The 13804-nt window shown below is 39.2% G+C and overlaps 1 protein-coding gene and 1 long non-coding RNA gene across 3 annotated transcripts; one reads left to right on the top strand and one right to left on the bottom strand.

Annotated features, from left to right (window-relative positions):
* The first annotated feature begins 4337 nt into the window (after window positions 1-4337).
* LOC149102506 (uncharacterized) lies at window positions 4338-8581 on the top strand. 2 transcript variants are annotated; one of them, XM_089273177.1, is made up of 3 exons: window positions 4338-4822; window positions 6529-6629; window positions 6978-8581. In XM_089273177.1, exons 1-2 carry the CDS (start codon window positions 4607-4609, stop codon window positions 6613-6615), a joined length of 303 nt encoding a protein of 100 aa, XP_089129303.1. In that variant the 5' UTR covers window positions 4338-4606; the 3' UTR covers window positions 6616-6629; window positions 6978-8581. The 2 variants fall into 2 exon arrangements, with proteins under 2 accessions (XP_089129303.1, XP_089129302.1); XM_089273176.1 differs by having other exon boundaries at window positions 6529-8581.
* Window positions 8420-12536, bottom strand: LOC149102505 (uncharacterized). The gene is made up of 2 exons (XR_016201911.1): window positions 9674-12536; window positions 8420-8773 (listed from the first exon to the last, which is right to left on the bottom strand). It is a non-coding gene; the product is annotated as an uncharacterized LOC149102505 (long non-coding RNA).
* Window positions 12537-13804: the final 1268 nt, after the last annotated feature.

The raw sequence follows: 13804 nt of genomic DNA, 5'->3' as shown, positions 1-13804 counted from the left end.
TTTTAAAGATTCCCGCTTTTAAAGATTCCCCATTTTAAAGATTCCCCGTTCCCCGTTCCCCGTTCCCCGTTCCCCGTTCCCCGTTCCCCGTTCCCCGTTCCCCGTTCCCCGTTCCCCGTTCCCCGTTCCCCGTTCCCCGTTCCCCGTTCCCCGTTCCCCGTTCCCCGTTCCCCGTTCCCCGTTCCCCGTTCCTCGTTTCCCGTTCCCCGATTCTCCTATTCCCCGTTCCCCGTTTTAAAGATAGCCAGCAAGATCTGTTTGCGTCTAGTCGTCAGGGATTTAGTCTGTCAGTACTAGAATCTGACTAACAATCATTGCCGATCTACCTGCAAACCGTCTCGTATCTACCTGTGTGCAGGATTAGATATATTGAAAAATTCCCCTCCCCCTGCCTTGTTGCCATTTTATTGACATGGCTGTAAGATTTTATTGACAGCTTTTGACTCGACCGCAGGACTCTTAATTGACAGTAAACTACTTGCTCAGATAAAACTCCTGAATGGCGTTCTGTGCTGAGATGACTTGAAAATGAGTTTTATTTTAGTGGTATCAAATGGCAAATCAGTGGATGCCAAAGGTCGTACGATGTCCTCAATGTGTGTGAGTTTGATAATGATCAAAGTTAGCTCACTTACAGAGAGTCTTCAGACTCTCCTTGGAGCTTTAAAAGAATCTGATGACAATACCACTTTGTTCTAAATGAAGTGAATGAATCCAGAACTGCGTGGATTATTTACCTTGACGAGAAACTCCAGTCGGACATACGTGGACTTATTTTTGGGTGTTGGGCGCAAATGAATACCTTAGGGTTTTTCTCCGGGTCAAGAATTATGAAAGTAATTAGAAATCATCTGTGCAGTTGCCTAAACAGTAACCTATTCTTTCAAATCAGTACACTTGTTCCTTATTTAACCGTTTTGACATTATTCACACTATCCTTTGGCATACATTGTTTATCTCGCGCTTGTACATTTTACCTTTTTAACGGGGCTATAGACTGAGCCGAAAGCTCTTCCTTCGAATTATCAAATTCTTAACCGGAGAACGCTTTTACACAAGAAATGTATCAGCAATGACAAAATGAGTAGCGGCTGGTTACTCAAAGCATTTAAATGTAATTTGAGTACAATGATACTTCTTAGTTCATGAATCTAAATGACCAGATATTGAGTAGCTCTCAATTCCTCAGAGTATTTTACTGGGCGGTAGTCGAGTTTATCGTCGGAGCAACTTTTCAAAAATTCTCAGAACGATTTCAGTCAAATCGAGTAGCTTTCAGTTACTAAAAGTATTTTAACGAGCAGTGTAACGAGTAAGTTTTAATTACCCAGAGCGATTTGGAAAATGTTTTAAGCATTGTTTGAACATATTGACTACTCTACGCTCGACTCCGGATAACCTCGAACCTCGAGTTATCGGGAGTTCGAATATTTTAAAAGTTACTCGATAAGGTTTATTCACTTGAAAATGTTTGTTTTGTATTTCCCTCACAAACCAGTGAGCTAAAATCGATTTGACTCATTTGACCCGTTTGACGCGTTTGACTGGTTCATGGCAATGACATCAGTGGTTTCCCATTGGTTTTTCACTAGTCAAGTCTTTGTTCTTACTCTATCTCACCCGGATAGTTAGGTGGTCAGTTAACTGCGCTGCTAACTCTACCATTTTATATCGCATGGCTTATAATTGTCTCTCAAAATCCCTCGATATGCATGTCATTAAACCCCTTACCGGCATCTAATTTAACCACTTTTTGATTTATAGCCCGTCAGTTGAGTGGTTTTCACTTCATGTAAAACCAAGTGGTATATTCATCAAGGATTTATGGGTTATTGACCAAGCGTGAGGTCAAGATGGTTGGATATTGGCCTAGTTCTTTCTTTGCGTGTTTCTGGACCCAGACGGAGTCGAGCTCCATAAACACGCAAAAAGGAACGAGGCGAATATCCAGCCCTCTTAACCGAACAAGTCAATAAAGGATTTATCGTGGCTTTCGAGGAATTTTTTCTTGCGAGACACAGCGGAAAATCTCGGGCGGGCAAGATAACTCCATCTTGCCCACTCGGGTAGCCAATCAGCGCATAATTCGTGGTTCATCTTGCCCGCTCACGTAGTTAACCACGCAATAATAATAGGGACTTTAAGGTACGTTACGGCGAGGTGCTACTACGGCTACTTTGGCCGTGAGGGACTAGGCTGACAACGGTGTTTTACTCGCCAAACTCAAATGATTAAGATTTTGCTGCACGGCAACGGTATGTGCAGTCTCTACGTGTCTTTGCGAAAATGATTACTTTCAAGGAAACCAAAAATTATTCTACTTTCATACGAAATAGGCTTGATCAATGACAATGATTTTCTTCTTTTGTATCCGTCTTACATCTCCCAGAACTCAGATTTGCCTTTTAGCACTTGATAGAACCGCCTGTAATTCCAACCACAAAACAAAATATAAACTCTGATATAAAAAAGCTCGATTACACGGACAGGTTGTTCGTACAACGATTACGAGATAAGCCCGAAAATACAAAACTTTCGATTATAATAAAATACATTTTGAACAGTAATAAACTATTATAGCTCAGATTAGAACATACGAAGCTTTCTTATAAACGGCTGTTCGGCCCGTCACTGATATGACTGAATTGATCCTCTCACGGTAGGTGTTAAAATCGTTCAAATTTTCTGTACAAATGACAAAGAAACAATGATCTTAGAACTGATTTTTATGATTGAGAACTTTATCTTCAAATTAGGCTGTTCAAACAGTGCAAAAAGCGTTAAAATAAGAAGTAAACAGCAGGCTTAGGCCCGGTTCATACGTCGCATTTCTGCCGTGTCGAATTCAATTCAACGAATTAAATTCGACAGAAATTCGACGTCTGAATCGGCTGCCGCATTTCTGCTGCACGTTCGATTGGTCTTGTCGCATTATCCGACAGAAATGCGACACCGATTCAAACGCTGAATTTCTGCCGTGTCGAATCGGCGTCGACAAAACCGGATCGGACCGGACCGGATCACGGATCGGATCACGGATCGGATCACGGATCGGATCACGGACCGGATCACGGATCAGATCAAGGAAAAAAATTCAAAATTTTGTTGAGCAAATTGCAGTAGAGTGACTACTGTGAGCAGAAAGTTTTATTTAATTCAGGTGTGATATTCCTTTATTCTTTTATAATATCAAGCCAACTGGGAGCTGGTCACAGATGAATTTTTTTCAGGCTGTTGGGTTTTGATTGCGATGATCAATCATGTCTTCATATCTTTCTCCGCAGTTCAGATAAATGATATTTCGTGTATTCACTTGCATCAAACTGTCATAAAACGAGTCAGCATGGTAATAATAGGACGAACGTATGAATAGAAACACAAAAACTAAAAACACTAAAAAATTAAACACCTGATGATTTCAAACAATTTCCGTTTTTGAGACAAGTCTATACTTTTACAAGATGTGAGTTTGGAATACGATATTTCGCACTGGAATAAAACGAAACAAACCATTTGTATTTCAAGGAAATGTAGCTGTTTTACAAAAAATTCTAGGAATGACATCGATAGTGTGAACGATAACGCAACCCGAGAATAAACAACATTTTAGGAGTTACGTCACGAGTTTTAGAGTTATTTTTAGGGTCGTAAAGAGTTACCTTTAAATAGAATAAAACCTTAAAATGATCGTGTTCTAGGATAGAAAACACTTAAGAGGCAAGAACAAATCAAAACGGAATGAGGATCGTTAAGGATGGCAAAGATTAACGGGGATTGCAAATGACGAACTTGAAAAACTAGGCTAGTTTTTTCAAGATGTGCAAATCGTGACGTAGCTCCTTCAAAACAAGTCATGTCCTTAAGCTTTCGTACGTAAGTTTTCTCATTTAACTGTAACGCCAACTGTAACGCTCACATCTGACACGAAAATGTAGCCGAGAATTAGCCACTGACAACAATTTCAAAAACGAGAATGGGAGGTTCACGCAAGCTTCGAGCCAACTAACGTTCAAATATAACTACATCTGCCTGTTCATTACAATTTAAATTCGTCGTAAATTAGGCGCTTATGTGGCTTTTTAAATGACCTCTTGTCATTCTCTGTAATTAACATGTCATTGCGTCAAATTCGGGATTCTTATTTTCATTTAACATATTTTAGTTTTCCACTTTTATTTTTTATTTATCATTATCTTATAAACGGTTTGATTTTAGTTTTTCATTTTTTTTTCTTTAAAACTTTTTTTTTTCTGTGATCCGATCCGTGATCCGATCCGTGATCCGATCCAGGTTTTGTCGACGCCGGTGTCGAATCTAATTCACACATTATGTTGAAGTAGCTACGTCACGACCCGCGCATGTGCGAAATTTGGCTCCGTTCTCATTGAGATTCAAATGCATCCGCCATCTTGAATTTATCGGAATTGGTAAATTTTCCGCGAATTTAGCCGTGCTTGGTTAAAATTGTTACGTCTTTTTGTCGTGTGTGTGGATTTCTTCTCGTCGATCTCCTTATTTTATCGCGGTGGCAAAATTATGGACGCAGAAGAGGCAAGAAAGGCTACGGTGGTGAGTTTCCTTCGACTCCATTACGTGGCAGATTTGAATGTGTGAACTGTTTCGTAGTTTCTGGGAATATGCTCCAACGCAACGTCCATTTTCTCTTTCTTCTGTTCTTATCCTGTTAGGAAAATCGCATCTCCTGTCCGTGCGAAAGCGCTTGTTCCACGAAACAGAAAACAAATGCAAATCGTGGCTGCCCTTGCAAGATGTGGAAGTGAGTGCACGTGTGGTTCGACAGCAAATCCGTGTCGAAAACACGGTGAGATTCCTTGTTTATGCACTTAGCTTTGATGTAACATTGTTTGAAAGCTGCACGTGAATGGATCAACTAGATTTCTGGCTATTTTCGGTTCTGTTTGTGTTCAAGACTTCATATGTACATACATATGGTCACGGCGTCGACAAAACCTGGATCGGACCGGACCGGATCACGGATCGGATCACGGACCGGATCACGGACCGGATCACGGATCGGATCACGGATCGATCAGGGATCGGATCAAGGAAAAAAATTCAAAATTTTGTTGAGCAAATTGCACTAGAGTGACTACTGTGAGCAGAACGTTTTATTTAATTCAGGTGTGATATTCTTCTATTCTTTTATAATATCAAGCCAACTGGGAGCTGGTCACAGATGAATTTTTTTCAGGCTGTTGGGTTTTGATTGCGATGATCAATCATGTCTTCATATCTTTCTCCGCAGTTGAGATAAATGCTATTTCGTGTATTCACTTGCATCAAAGGTAAACTGTCATAAAACGAGTCAGTATGGTAATAATAGGACGAACGTATGAATAGAAATACAAAAACTAAAAACACTAAAAAATTAAACACCTGATGATTTCAAACAATTTCCGTTTTTGAGACAAGTCTATACTTTTACAAGATGTGAGTTTGGAAAACGATATTTTGCACTGGAATAAAACGAAACAAACCATTTGTATTTCAAGGAAATATAGCTGTTTTACAAAAAATTCTAGGAATAACATCGATAGTGTGAACGATAACGCAACCCGAGAATAAACAACATCTTAGGAGTTACGTCACGATTTTTAGAGTTATTTTTAGGGTCGTAAAGAGTTGCCTTTAAATAGAATAAAACCTTAAAATGATTGTGTTCTAGGATAGAAAACACTTAAGAGGCAAGAACAAATCAAAACGGAATGAGGATCGTTAAGGATGGCAAAGATTAACGGGGACTGCAGATGACGAACTTGAAAAACTAGGCTAGTTTTTTTCAAGATGTGCAAATCGTGACGTAGCTCCTTCAAAGCAAGTCATGTCCTTAAGCTTCCGTACGTAAGTTTTCTCATTAACTGTAACGCCAACTGTAACGCTCACATCTGACACGAAAATGTAGCCGAGAATTAGCCACTGATAACAATTTCAAAAACGAGAATGGGAGGTTCACGCAAGCTTCGAGCCAACTAACGTTCAAATATAACTACATCTGCCTGTTCATTACAATTTAAATTCGTCGTAAATTAGGCGCTTATGTGGCTTTTTAAATGAACTCTTGTCATTCTCTGCAATTAACATGTCATTTCGTCAAATTCGGGATTCTTATTTTCATTTAACATATTTTAGTTTTCCACTTTTATTTTTTATTTATTATTATCTTATAAACGGTTTGATTTTTGTTTTTGATTTTTTTTTCTTTAAAACTTTGTTGTTTTTTTTTCTGTGATCCGATCCGTGATCCGATCCGTGATCCGATCCGTGATGCGGTCCGTGATCCGATCCGTGATCCGATCCGGTCCGATCCAGGTTTTGTCGACGCCGCATATGGTCATGTGTACAGCACGTCTTTTTCATTTAGGCCAAATATTTCACCAAGCATAGAGCAGTTTCGAGTTTTTGCAGTTTGAATGGTCTTTCCCTTGAGCTGAGAAGGTTTCTAGGAGAGTTTGATTTTTCATATACAAAGTACAACAGCTTTGACATGACTCTTTTTTCCTTATCAAGGCTGGTGCAAGGACAACTTCATTTGTGGCTGAAAAACACAGCCATACCAGAATGACAGCAGGCAAAGTGAAGAGCAGGAGAGGATAAAATAAAATAGAGATGTGAGGGTCTGCTTGTATAGAAATATATTTTTATTTATTTTTTTGTTATTATTCCAAGAACAAAACTATGCCTAAAAGACCACAAAAATCAAAGCTTGAATACCAATTCAAATGCATAAAGTTTAGCAAGGCAAGATTTGTTTTGTTCCTACACTTGATTTTTCACATTTCTAGGCCCACTTGGCAAAAACTCTGTGCTTGCTAGCAAACTGTCAAACTTGTATCTTTGACACAGTTGTTGACTCTACCTAAAATAAATCAATTACAACACTTGATTTTGTCAGGCGAGCACAAAATACTTTACAGTACTGTACTTTATTGGTGATTACCTCTATAATGTTCTTTTAGGAATTCATTCAAATGCTTGATGAAGCAATGTGTGCAAGCTGTGTGCAAGCTGTGTGCCAGAAGCCTGCCTAGAAGAATTGACAATTTAGATGAGACCATCGGTGAAAGCGACATTTCTCAACCCACCACTGGCACATCCACAGAGGGACAGATGACAAGTGTGGATGGAATGCCCAACCTTGCACCTCCTTCTAGCAACTCGGCAATACCATGGTGCAAGTGTGGCATGTACCAAATTATGCCACAAGAAATATACTGCGATGACAATAGCACGCATGTCTTCATGAAGGCAGCCTATTGGCAAAATGTTCTCCATAGATACGGTTATCTGGGGAAAGGAAATCAGGTGTGCCCTTCCTGTGTAGTAACAGTTATCCAATGGGAATATCCCTCACACTAGAGTTTATATTGGATTCAGGGCTGATTAAACCAAAACAAATGAAAGTAACAAGTTCTTTTCCCCTGAAGAAAAGCCCACAAAGAAAGCATTTATAGTAATAGTGGAAGAGGCATTTGTTTTGGTAATTTAAATCACCTCCACACCTAGTTTTCATCTTCATCATTGCACATTCAGGATGGATGTTGGTTCATTATTCCGAAATAAAATGCATGCTCAATACATGGTTCTGAGTTGAAAATTCACCAACAGCTAGTTCATGAATTTGTTACTTTTATAACAAGGCCAATGTTTATTACTGGAAAAAAAAAACAATACAGAAAAAAGATCAATAAGTTCAAGATATAGACAAGAAAACAATCAATAAAAACAAGTTATAGACTAGAAGAGCACACTGGGATTCTTAATGAACCAGATTTTCAAGCTACATCTCTAGGAAGGCTTGTGCAATTTTAACAATATTTCCCTGCAACTGATGGCAGTGCCAAAACCAAAACCAAAACCACTGAAATGAAACTCCTCACAACTGTCAACAGCCAACTGTAACCTGAGTGTTATTCAGGCTAACCAGAGTTTTGTAGGGCTAACCTGAGTGCTATCTTGTTGTTTCATTTTGTTTGCAGGGCTACCAATGACAGTCGGTCATTGGTCATTGGCCTACCAAAATTTGCTCATGTCCAATGAAATCCCAACTGTGGGTGGACATGATGTCTAGACAATTTTTTATCGTAAATTACTCTGTGGTAAGGGTGAAAAAAGATCTACTGTGAGTAAATCTTCCTTTTTTTGGTGATGCCCGACCACAATTTGTTTTGTCTGACCAAGATGGTGTTTTAGTAGGACATATGTCCTTTAGAGAGAAAAATATTATTTGCAGCCTTGGTTGGTTATTTTGTTTCAGGTTTTGGTACTGGACGTATACAATTTTTCCATTTTTGCTGGCAATGTCTCATAATATCCAGTAGTTCCAAAAGACTTTGCTTTCATCAAACACCCTGGGACATACTGTATTCAATAACTAGTCATGGTCAGCACAGTCACCAAATGGTAATCAATAAATTTTATTGACTATATACATGTACTTTAGTGGAAATGCAATTTATTTTAGTGTGGGAGAGAAGTAAAAATTAGCTTGATCATGTCATTGAAATGAAAGAATATTGGTACACATTGTAAAAAAATAAACACTTTGTATGTTTGAGGACAATTTGGATTTGAAGCATCTACACTGTATTAGAAAAATAATTTATTTGATAGTATTGCAAGACAACTGTTCCCATGGAGATGCTCTAAAGGAGGCCATATCTTATAAACAGGACTTCCTCATTAATTTCAATAAGATGCTGATATGCCTGTCATATCAACATTGGTAGAACTCGCTGTAACATCAATATCCTCTCTGCAACAAAGACATTGAACACAACACATATTAATCGCACATTCAGTACATATATGCATAAGTGAAGCCATGGAGCTGATGGCTCATAACTGCCGGAGCTTATCTCGGTTTCTGTAGCATGAAGCAGCTAGGAGTATTTCTACTTCCGCTGGACGGGATGCTAGTCCATCGCAGGTCACTCCCCCGCAATATGTTAGGTTTCCCCCAAAATTCGCCAGTACCCATTTATACTCCTGGGATGAGAGAGGCACTGTGAGGGTTAAGTGTCTTGCCCAAGAACACAACACCGTGTCCCTGGCCAGGGCTCGAACCTGGACCGCTTGCTCCAGGGACGAGCACGCTAACCATACATGCATACATATACTTTATTGGCTCAGCCACCTTTAGTCAATGTTTGAATGCAACAAACAAAACAGTACAAATATAAACAAAAAAAATATCAAAATAAATGCAAAGTCACGCCAAATAAAATTTTGAGCATTGCTGACAAGGATGCAGAGCACAAAGGGAATTTTGTATATTTGGATAATAAATGTAACATGTGGAGGGCAGGATGACTGAAAAAACATCAGTTACTGGACTGGGCCTTTATGATCATGACTGATCATCCACCCACTAAATAACACACTTGTAAACCATACAGGATAGCAAGGCATACTAAATGTAAGTGGCAAACTATTTGTTTTGAAAGGGGAAATTTCACTTGTAGAAAAATCTAGTTCATATGCCCAGTTAGACTACATTAAAATAAGTAAACAGGTTGTATTGACTACGAAGGAAAAATATAAGAAGAAAATGGCGAAATGAATTAAATGAAACGACTACACATAGTTATTCCTCCTGTAATAAAAGTCAAAGTTGCGAGTGGTAACTTGTTTACAGTTGAACATATCAGCTCACCTTCGACATGGCGCCGTCATTTTGGGGAAGGGCTATCTTTCCGTATCTTCTCTCGTCTCGTATTTTCCTCTACTGACTTACTTTCCTTTATGTAAAATGGCCAGATAAACGGTACAAGCAAAGTGGCAAACTGCACGTGAAAGATAAACGAAAGGTACTTGCCTTCGTCGTTCCAGGGAAAGAAGGTGGCCGGCAAACGCTGAATCACTTCGATATTCGCCATAAATCATCGCAGATACTGACGAAGAATAAAAGCGGCAGTCTAGCAAAATCCCTCGAAGGCCTTTTTACCAAAACGTTACTCCCTCAGAAACTGAAATGTAAATCCTCTTTCGACCACTTGCAGATGGCTGACCGCCGTGAGAAGACATCACACTACGTCACAACATCCACGAAAATTCACTCACAAAACATCGAACACGAACCAAAATCTACATGTAAATACTCTACAACAATCAATTGACTTATAACCGCTATCAAAAGAATAGACCACTCAAGGATGGCAAAGATATTTTCCGATAAAGTTACGAATACGTCCTCGCCGACGATTTTGAAAGTTTGAGGCTAAAACTTTCAAACTGTTTCGTGACCGCACGCGCATGCGCGACCGTGACACAGCTCCTTGAGTCCTTTTACAGCTGAGTATGCGTAAATTTGGTCCCGTCAAAGAGAAAGAAGAAACTTGGCTATTCTCGACTCAATGCAGCCTGAAAATATTTCAAAACAAACTGCTGCATTGCCAGCCTTCTCCTTCTCATTCCACTGGCGGACAATTTTTCGCAAAATTAAAGTCCTTCGTCCCTCAGTATCTCCGTCCGCCATATTGAATACTCTACGTTTAAAACATTATCCGCTGACCGACATACCCGACAATATTAATTCTGAATTAAATTCGACACAAGTGCGACGTATGAATCGACAGTCGCATTTTTGCCGCACGTAATTGAATTGAATTCGACACGGCAGAAATGCGACGTATGAACCGGGCTTAATACTCACATAGTGAAGAGTACGTGAAACCAGGTACTTTCCCTTAGTAGAAAGCAAGGCTACGGCGGGAAAGCCGTACCGCTACGCGCGTCATGACGTCACCGAAAAGATCAGCTCTTTTTATGACGAAATGATCAAGGACGGTTTCCATGGTTTCGCTGGAAAGACTGAACAATTTTTTTCAGCAGTCGGCGCTGTCAGTAGAGAGATTCGGATTAGGAGAATCGTGATATTTTTCGCAGTCAAACTGAAGGACACACGTTAAGACGAGATGACCTCCTAGATTAACAGTTATGAGATTGCCGGATCAAAGCCGACCAGTTTACCAAAAAATCGACATTTCCAGCCCGCAGGACAACTCGTTGAAAAACGACTGCAGATGATTTAGAATCATAAAAAGTCTCAAAACAGCAGCCATCCCGGATTCCGCTAGATGGCGGTTGGTCAAGCAAAGAGCAAGGCTGGCAAGGATAAACTCTACAACTCGAGCAGACCTTTTGGAGAAGTTTCAGGTATTTTTCTTGTTGTGAAAACATACTTTAAAGCGTATTTTGGATTTGAGCAAATGATAAGTTCTAAACTAAGTTTATTTATCCAATTCTAAACATCGGCCATTTATACCTTTGTTTGACCGTATACGGAAAATGCGAGCTGCGAGTGTCGCTTAATTTAAAAAGTTAAGGAAAGTTCTGAGGGAAAAATGGCTGAAAGCAGCATATTTGAATTGGTAAGCCTTCTATCCCAAGAATACAGGAAATAATAGACAATGCCATTTCGGAAACTACTAAAAGCCACAACATGCAATTGATTAACACAACTACCTAGAGTTTGATATGAAAAAATTTTAAAAGCTTTCATAGAAAGAAAAAGCGACTGGACGAAGAAGAAACGCAGAAAAAAATTCACGGGGTATCCAGAAACCGATACAGTATCGTTCCAGTTCAGTTAGTGAAAAAACATTTTCAGTGTAGAATTATGCTTAGCACTGTCTACAGAGTTTTTTACCTTACATTTGGGTCTTGTCCTTCTACTTCAGTGAACTTGGTTGATTCTCAGCAACACAGTCCGTAGTTTTGATGGTGGCAGCGTTGTAAACAAGTAATGTCTTGCTTCATTTGACTTGAACAAGGCGCATGATCTTCAGCAACGCTGAACCTTTCCTTTTCTATCACATTCGGTCCCAGAACGTAGACAGGTTTGGACGTGATTCTGTGAATAGTATTTTCGAAAAGAAAGCTCTTCCTTGTAGGCTTTCCTGACAAAGCTCATTCAACTGAAAAAGTGGACGACGCGCGGCAAATTTTCCCGTCTTTTATACCATCGCTTCGTTTAGATCGAGCTGAAATGTCCACCTCATCCAGTCGATAGAAGATTTTAATAAGACAATAATAATAATAATAATAATAAAATATTTATATAGCGCCAATCTACTATAAAAAAATATTTAAAAAGCTAAAAAAGGGGAGGGGAAAAAAAATAAAAAAATAATCTAAAAATTAAAAGAGTTAAAAAGCTTGTTTAAAAAGATATTTTTTTAAATGCCGTTTAAAAATGTCAATCGAACTACTGGATCTTAGTTCAAGTGGGATCGAGTTCCATAGTCTCGGTGCCGCCACAGCAAATGCTCTCTCTCCATATGTTTTCAGTCTAGCTTTCGGGGTCGCCAGAAGGTGTTGAGAGGACGATCTTAATTTCCGTTGAGAGGTGTTGTACTTAAGTAATTCACTGATGTAGTAAGGCGCTGTTCCATTGAGAGCTTTGTAGACCAGTAGGAGAATTTTAAAAATTATACGGTAATCAGGAAAGCGAGCCAAACTCGAGCAAGACGGAGTTTTCTTCCGTAAAATTCTTCGCTCAAACACCTCCAAATTTGTCTACGCGTCGTCTCTTGGTCAAAGGCAAGGTCCAATTATTAAGGTAACAAACTTTACTGGAGTGCTAAGCCAAATTGTATACTTAAACAGCTTAAAATCTCTTTTCCCTAATTATCTGGAGCTGTCACGTGTCGGTTTTTGGATGTTCCTAGCAGTGGCTGAACATTATACTACTTTTCTTCTACTTTGCTTCGCTTTTGCAATAAGCTTAGGCTTATATTTTTACAAGCCCTTTTGATTAAATGTCCGTATCAAACTCTAGGTAGTTGAGTTAATAGTGACATTTCGTGGCTTTTTGTAGTTTCCGCCGCAATAACATTGCCTGTTATTTCTTGTATGTTCGAGATAGAAAACTCACCAAATGTGCTGCGCTCAGCGGCGTTTCTCCGACAGAGCTTTCTTTTACCGGCGAAAAAATTTAATACTGAGCAACACTTGCAGCACTCATTTTCCATAAACGGTCAAACACAGGTGTAATTACTGGTAACAGTGAAGCAATCAGGCCCAGGTTGTTCGAAAGGTAGTTAACGCCATATCCAGTAGATAGCGATTTATCCGGTGTACAGCGTTGTCAGCGTTATCTTAGTAGCCTTCGAAACACTGGAAAAGCTAGAAAAGCCAGAAAGCTAGAAATTCGTTATTCGAGATGCGTTAGGGGTATTTGTTGATCATTTCCTTTCCGCAAGGTTTTATATACTTTTTAATAACATTTTAAGGTTTTCACTCACCTTTGTAAATGACGAGGGAACGAAAAGAATATCTCCTATTCGTATTTTGTCAACCGTAAGAAATTTTGCTTGATGAGGATTTTTATCGTGGTTCAACCGGAAACACCTTGGGTATTGATGTCATGTGTGCACATGAGTTCGTCGGAAGCTCTTCAGATATTGTCGGACACAATTCGGGAGTTATTGCATGTTTTTGCACTGGTAGTTTTATGTTTAATAGTTGGGATATTTTTCTCAAGTGCCCGAGGCTTTATCGGAAACACTTCGGGTTCTTGTCGCGGGACCAAGTATTATCGGAAACACTTCGGTTGTTTTTGTTGTGTGTGCGACGTTTTGTCGAAAATACTTTTTTGTTACTTTAGTTGTCCTAATCCATCTAAATAAAGATGAATAGCATTAAGGAAGCTGGAAATTTTCCTTGTTTGGTTTAAATCAATAATTATGGATAAGACGTTGAAAGAATACGCAATGAAATCGACCCATTTGTATTAAAAACTTCTCTTCGATTTGATGATGGAATTCTCGGGATTTTTAAGCGT

Source organism: Orbicella faveolata, unplaced genomic scaffold (assembly GCF_042242905.1).
Source record: "Orbicella faveolata isolate gen_17 unplaced genomic scaffold, um_ofav_v1 contig_35, whole genome shotgun sequence".
NCBI lineage: Eukaryota > Metazoa > Cnidaria > Anthozoa > Scleractinia > Merulinidae > Orbicella > Orbicella faveolata.
The sequence above is the reverse complement of the archived record's forward strand: the minus strand, read 5'-3'. Positions and strand labels throughout refer to the sequence as shown.

What these genes read in the sequence shown, in the direction of transcription:
- LOC149102506 (XM_089273177.1), top strand. Translation starts at nt 4,607, where the DNA reads ATGTGTGAACTGTTTCGTAGTTTCTGGGAATATGCTCCAACGCAACGT. An exon ending in AAATCCGTGTCGAAAACACG is followed by an intron (nt 4,823 to 6,528) that starts GTGAGATTCCTT and finishes TTCCTTATCAAG; the next exon opens with GCTGGTGCAAGGACAACTTC.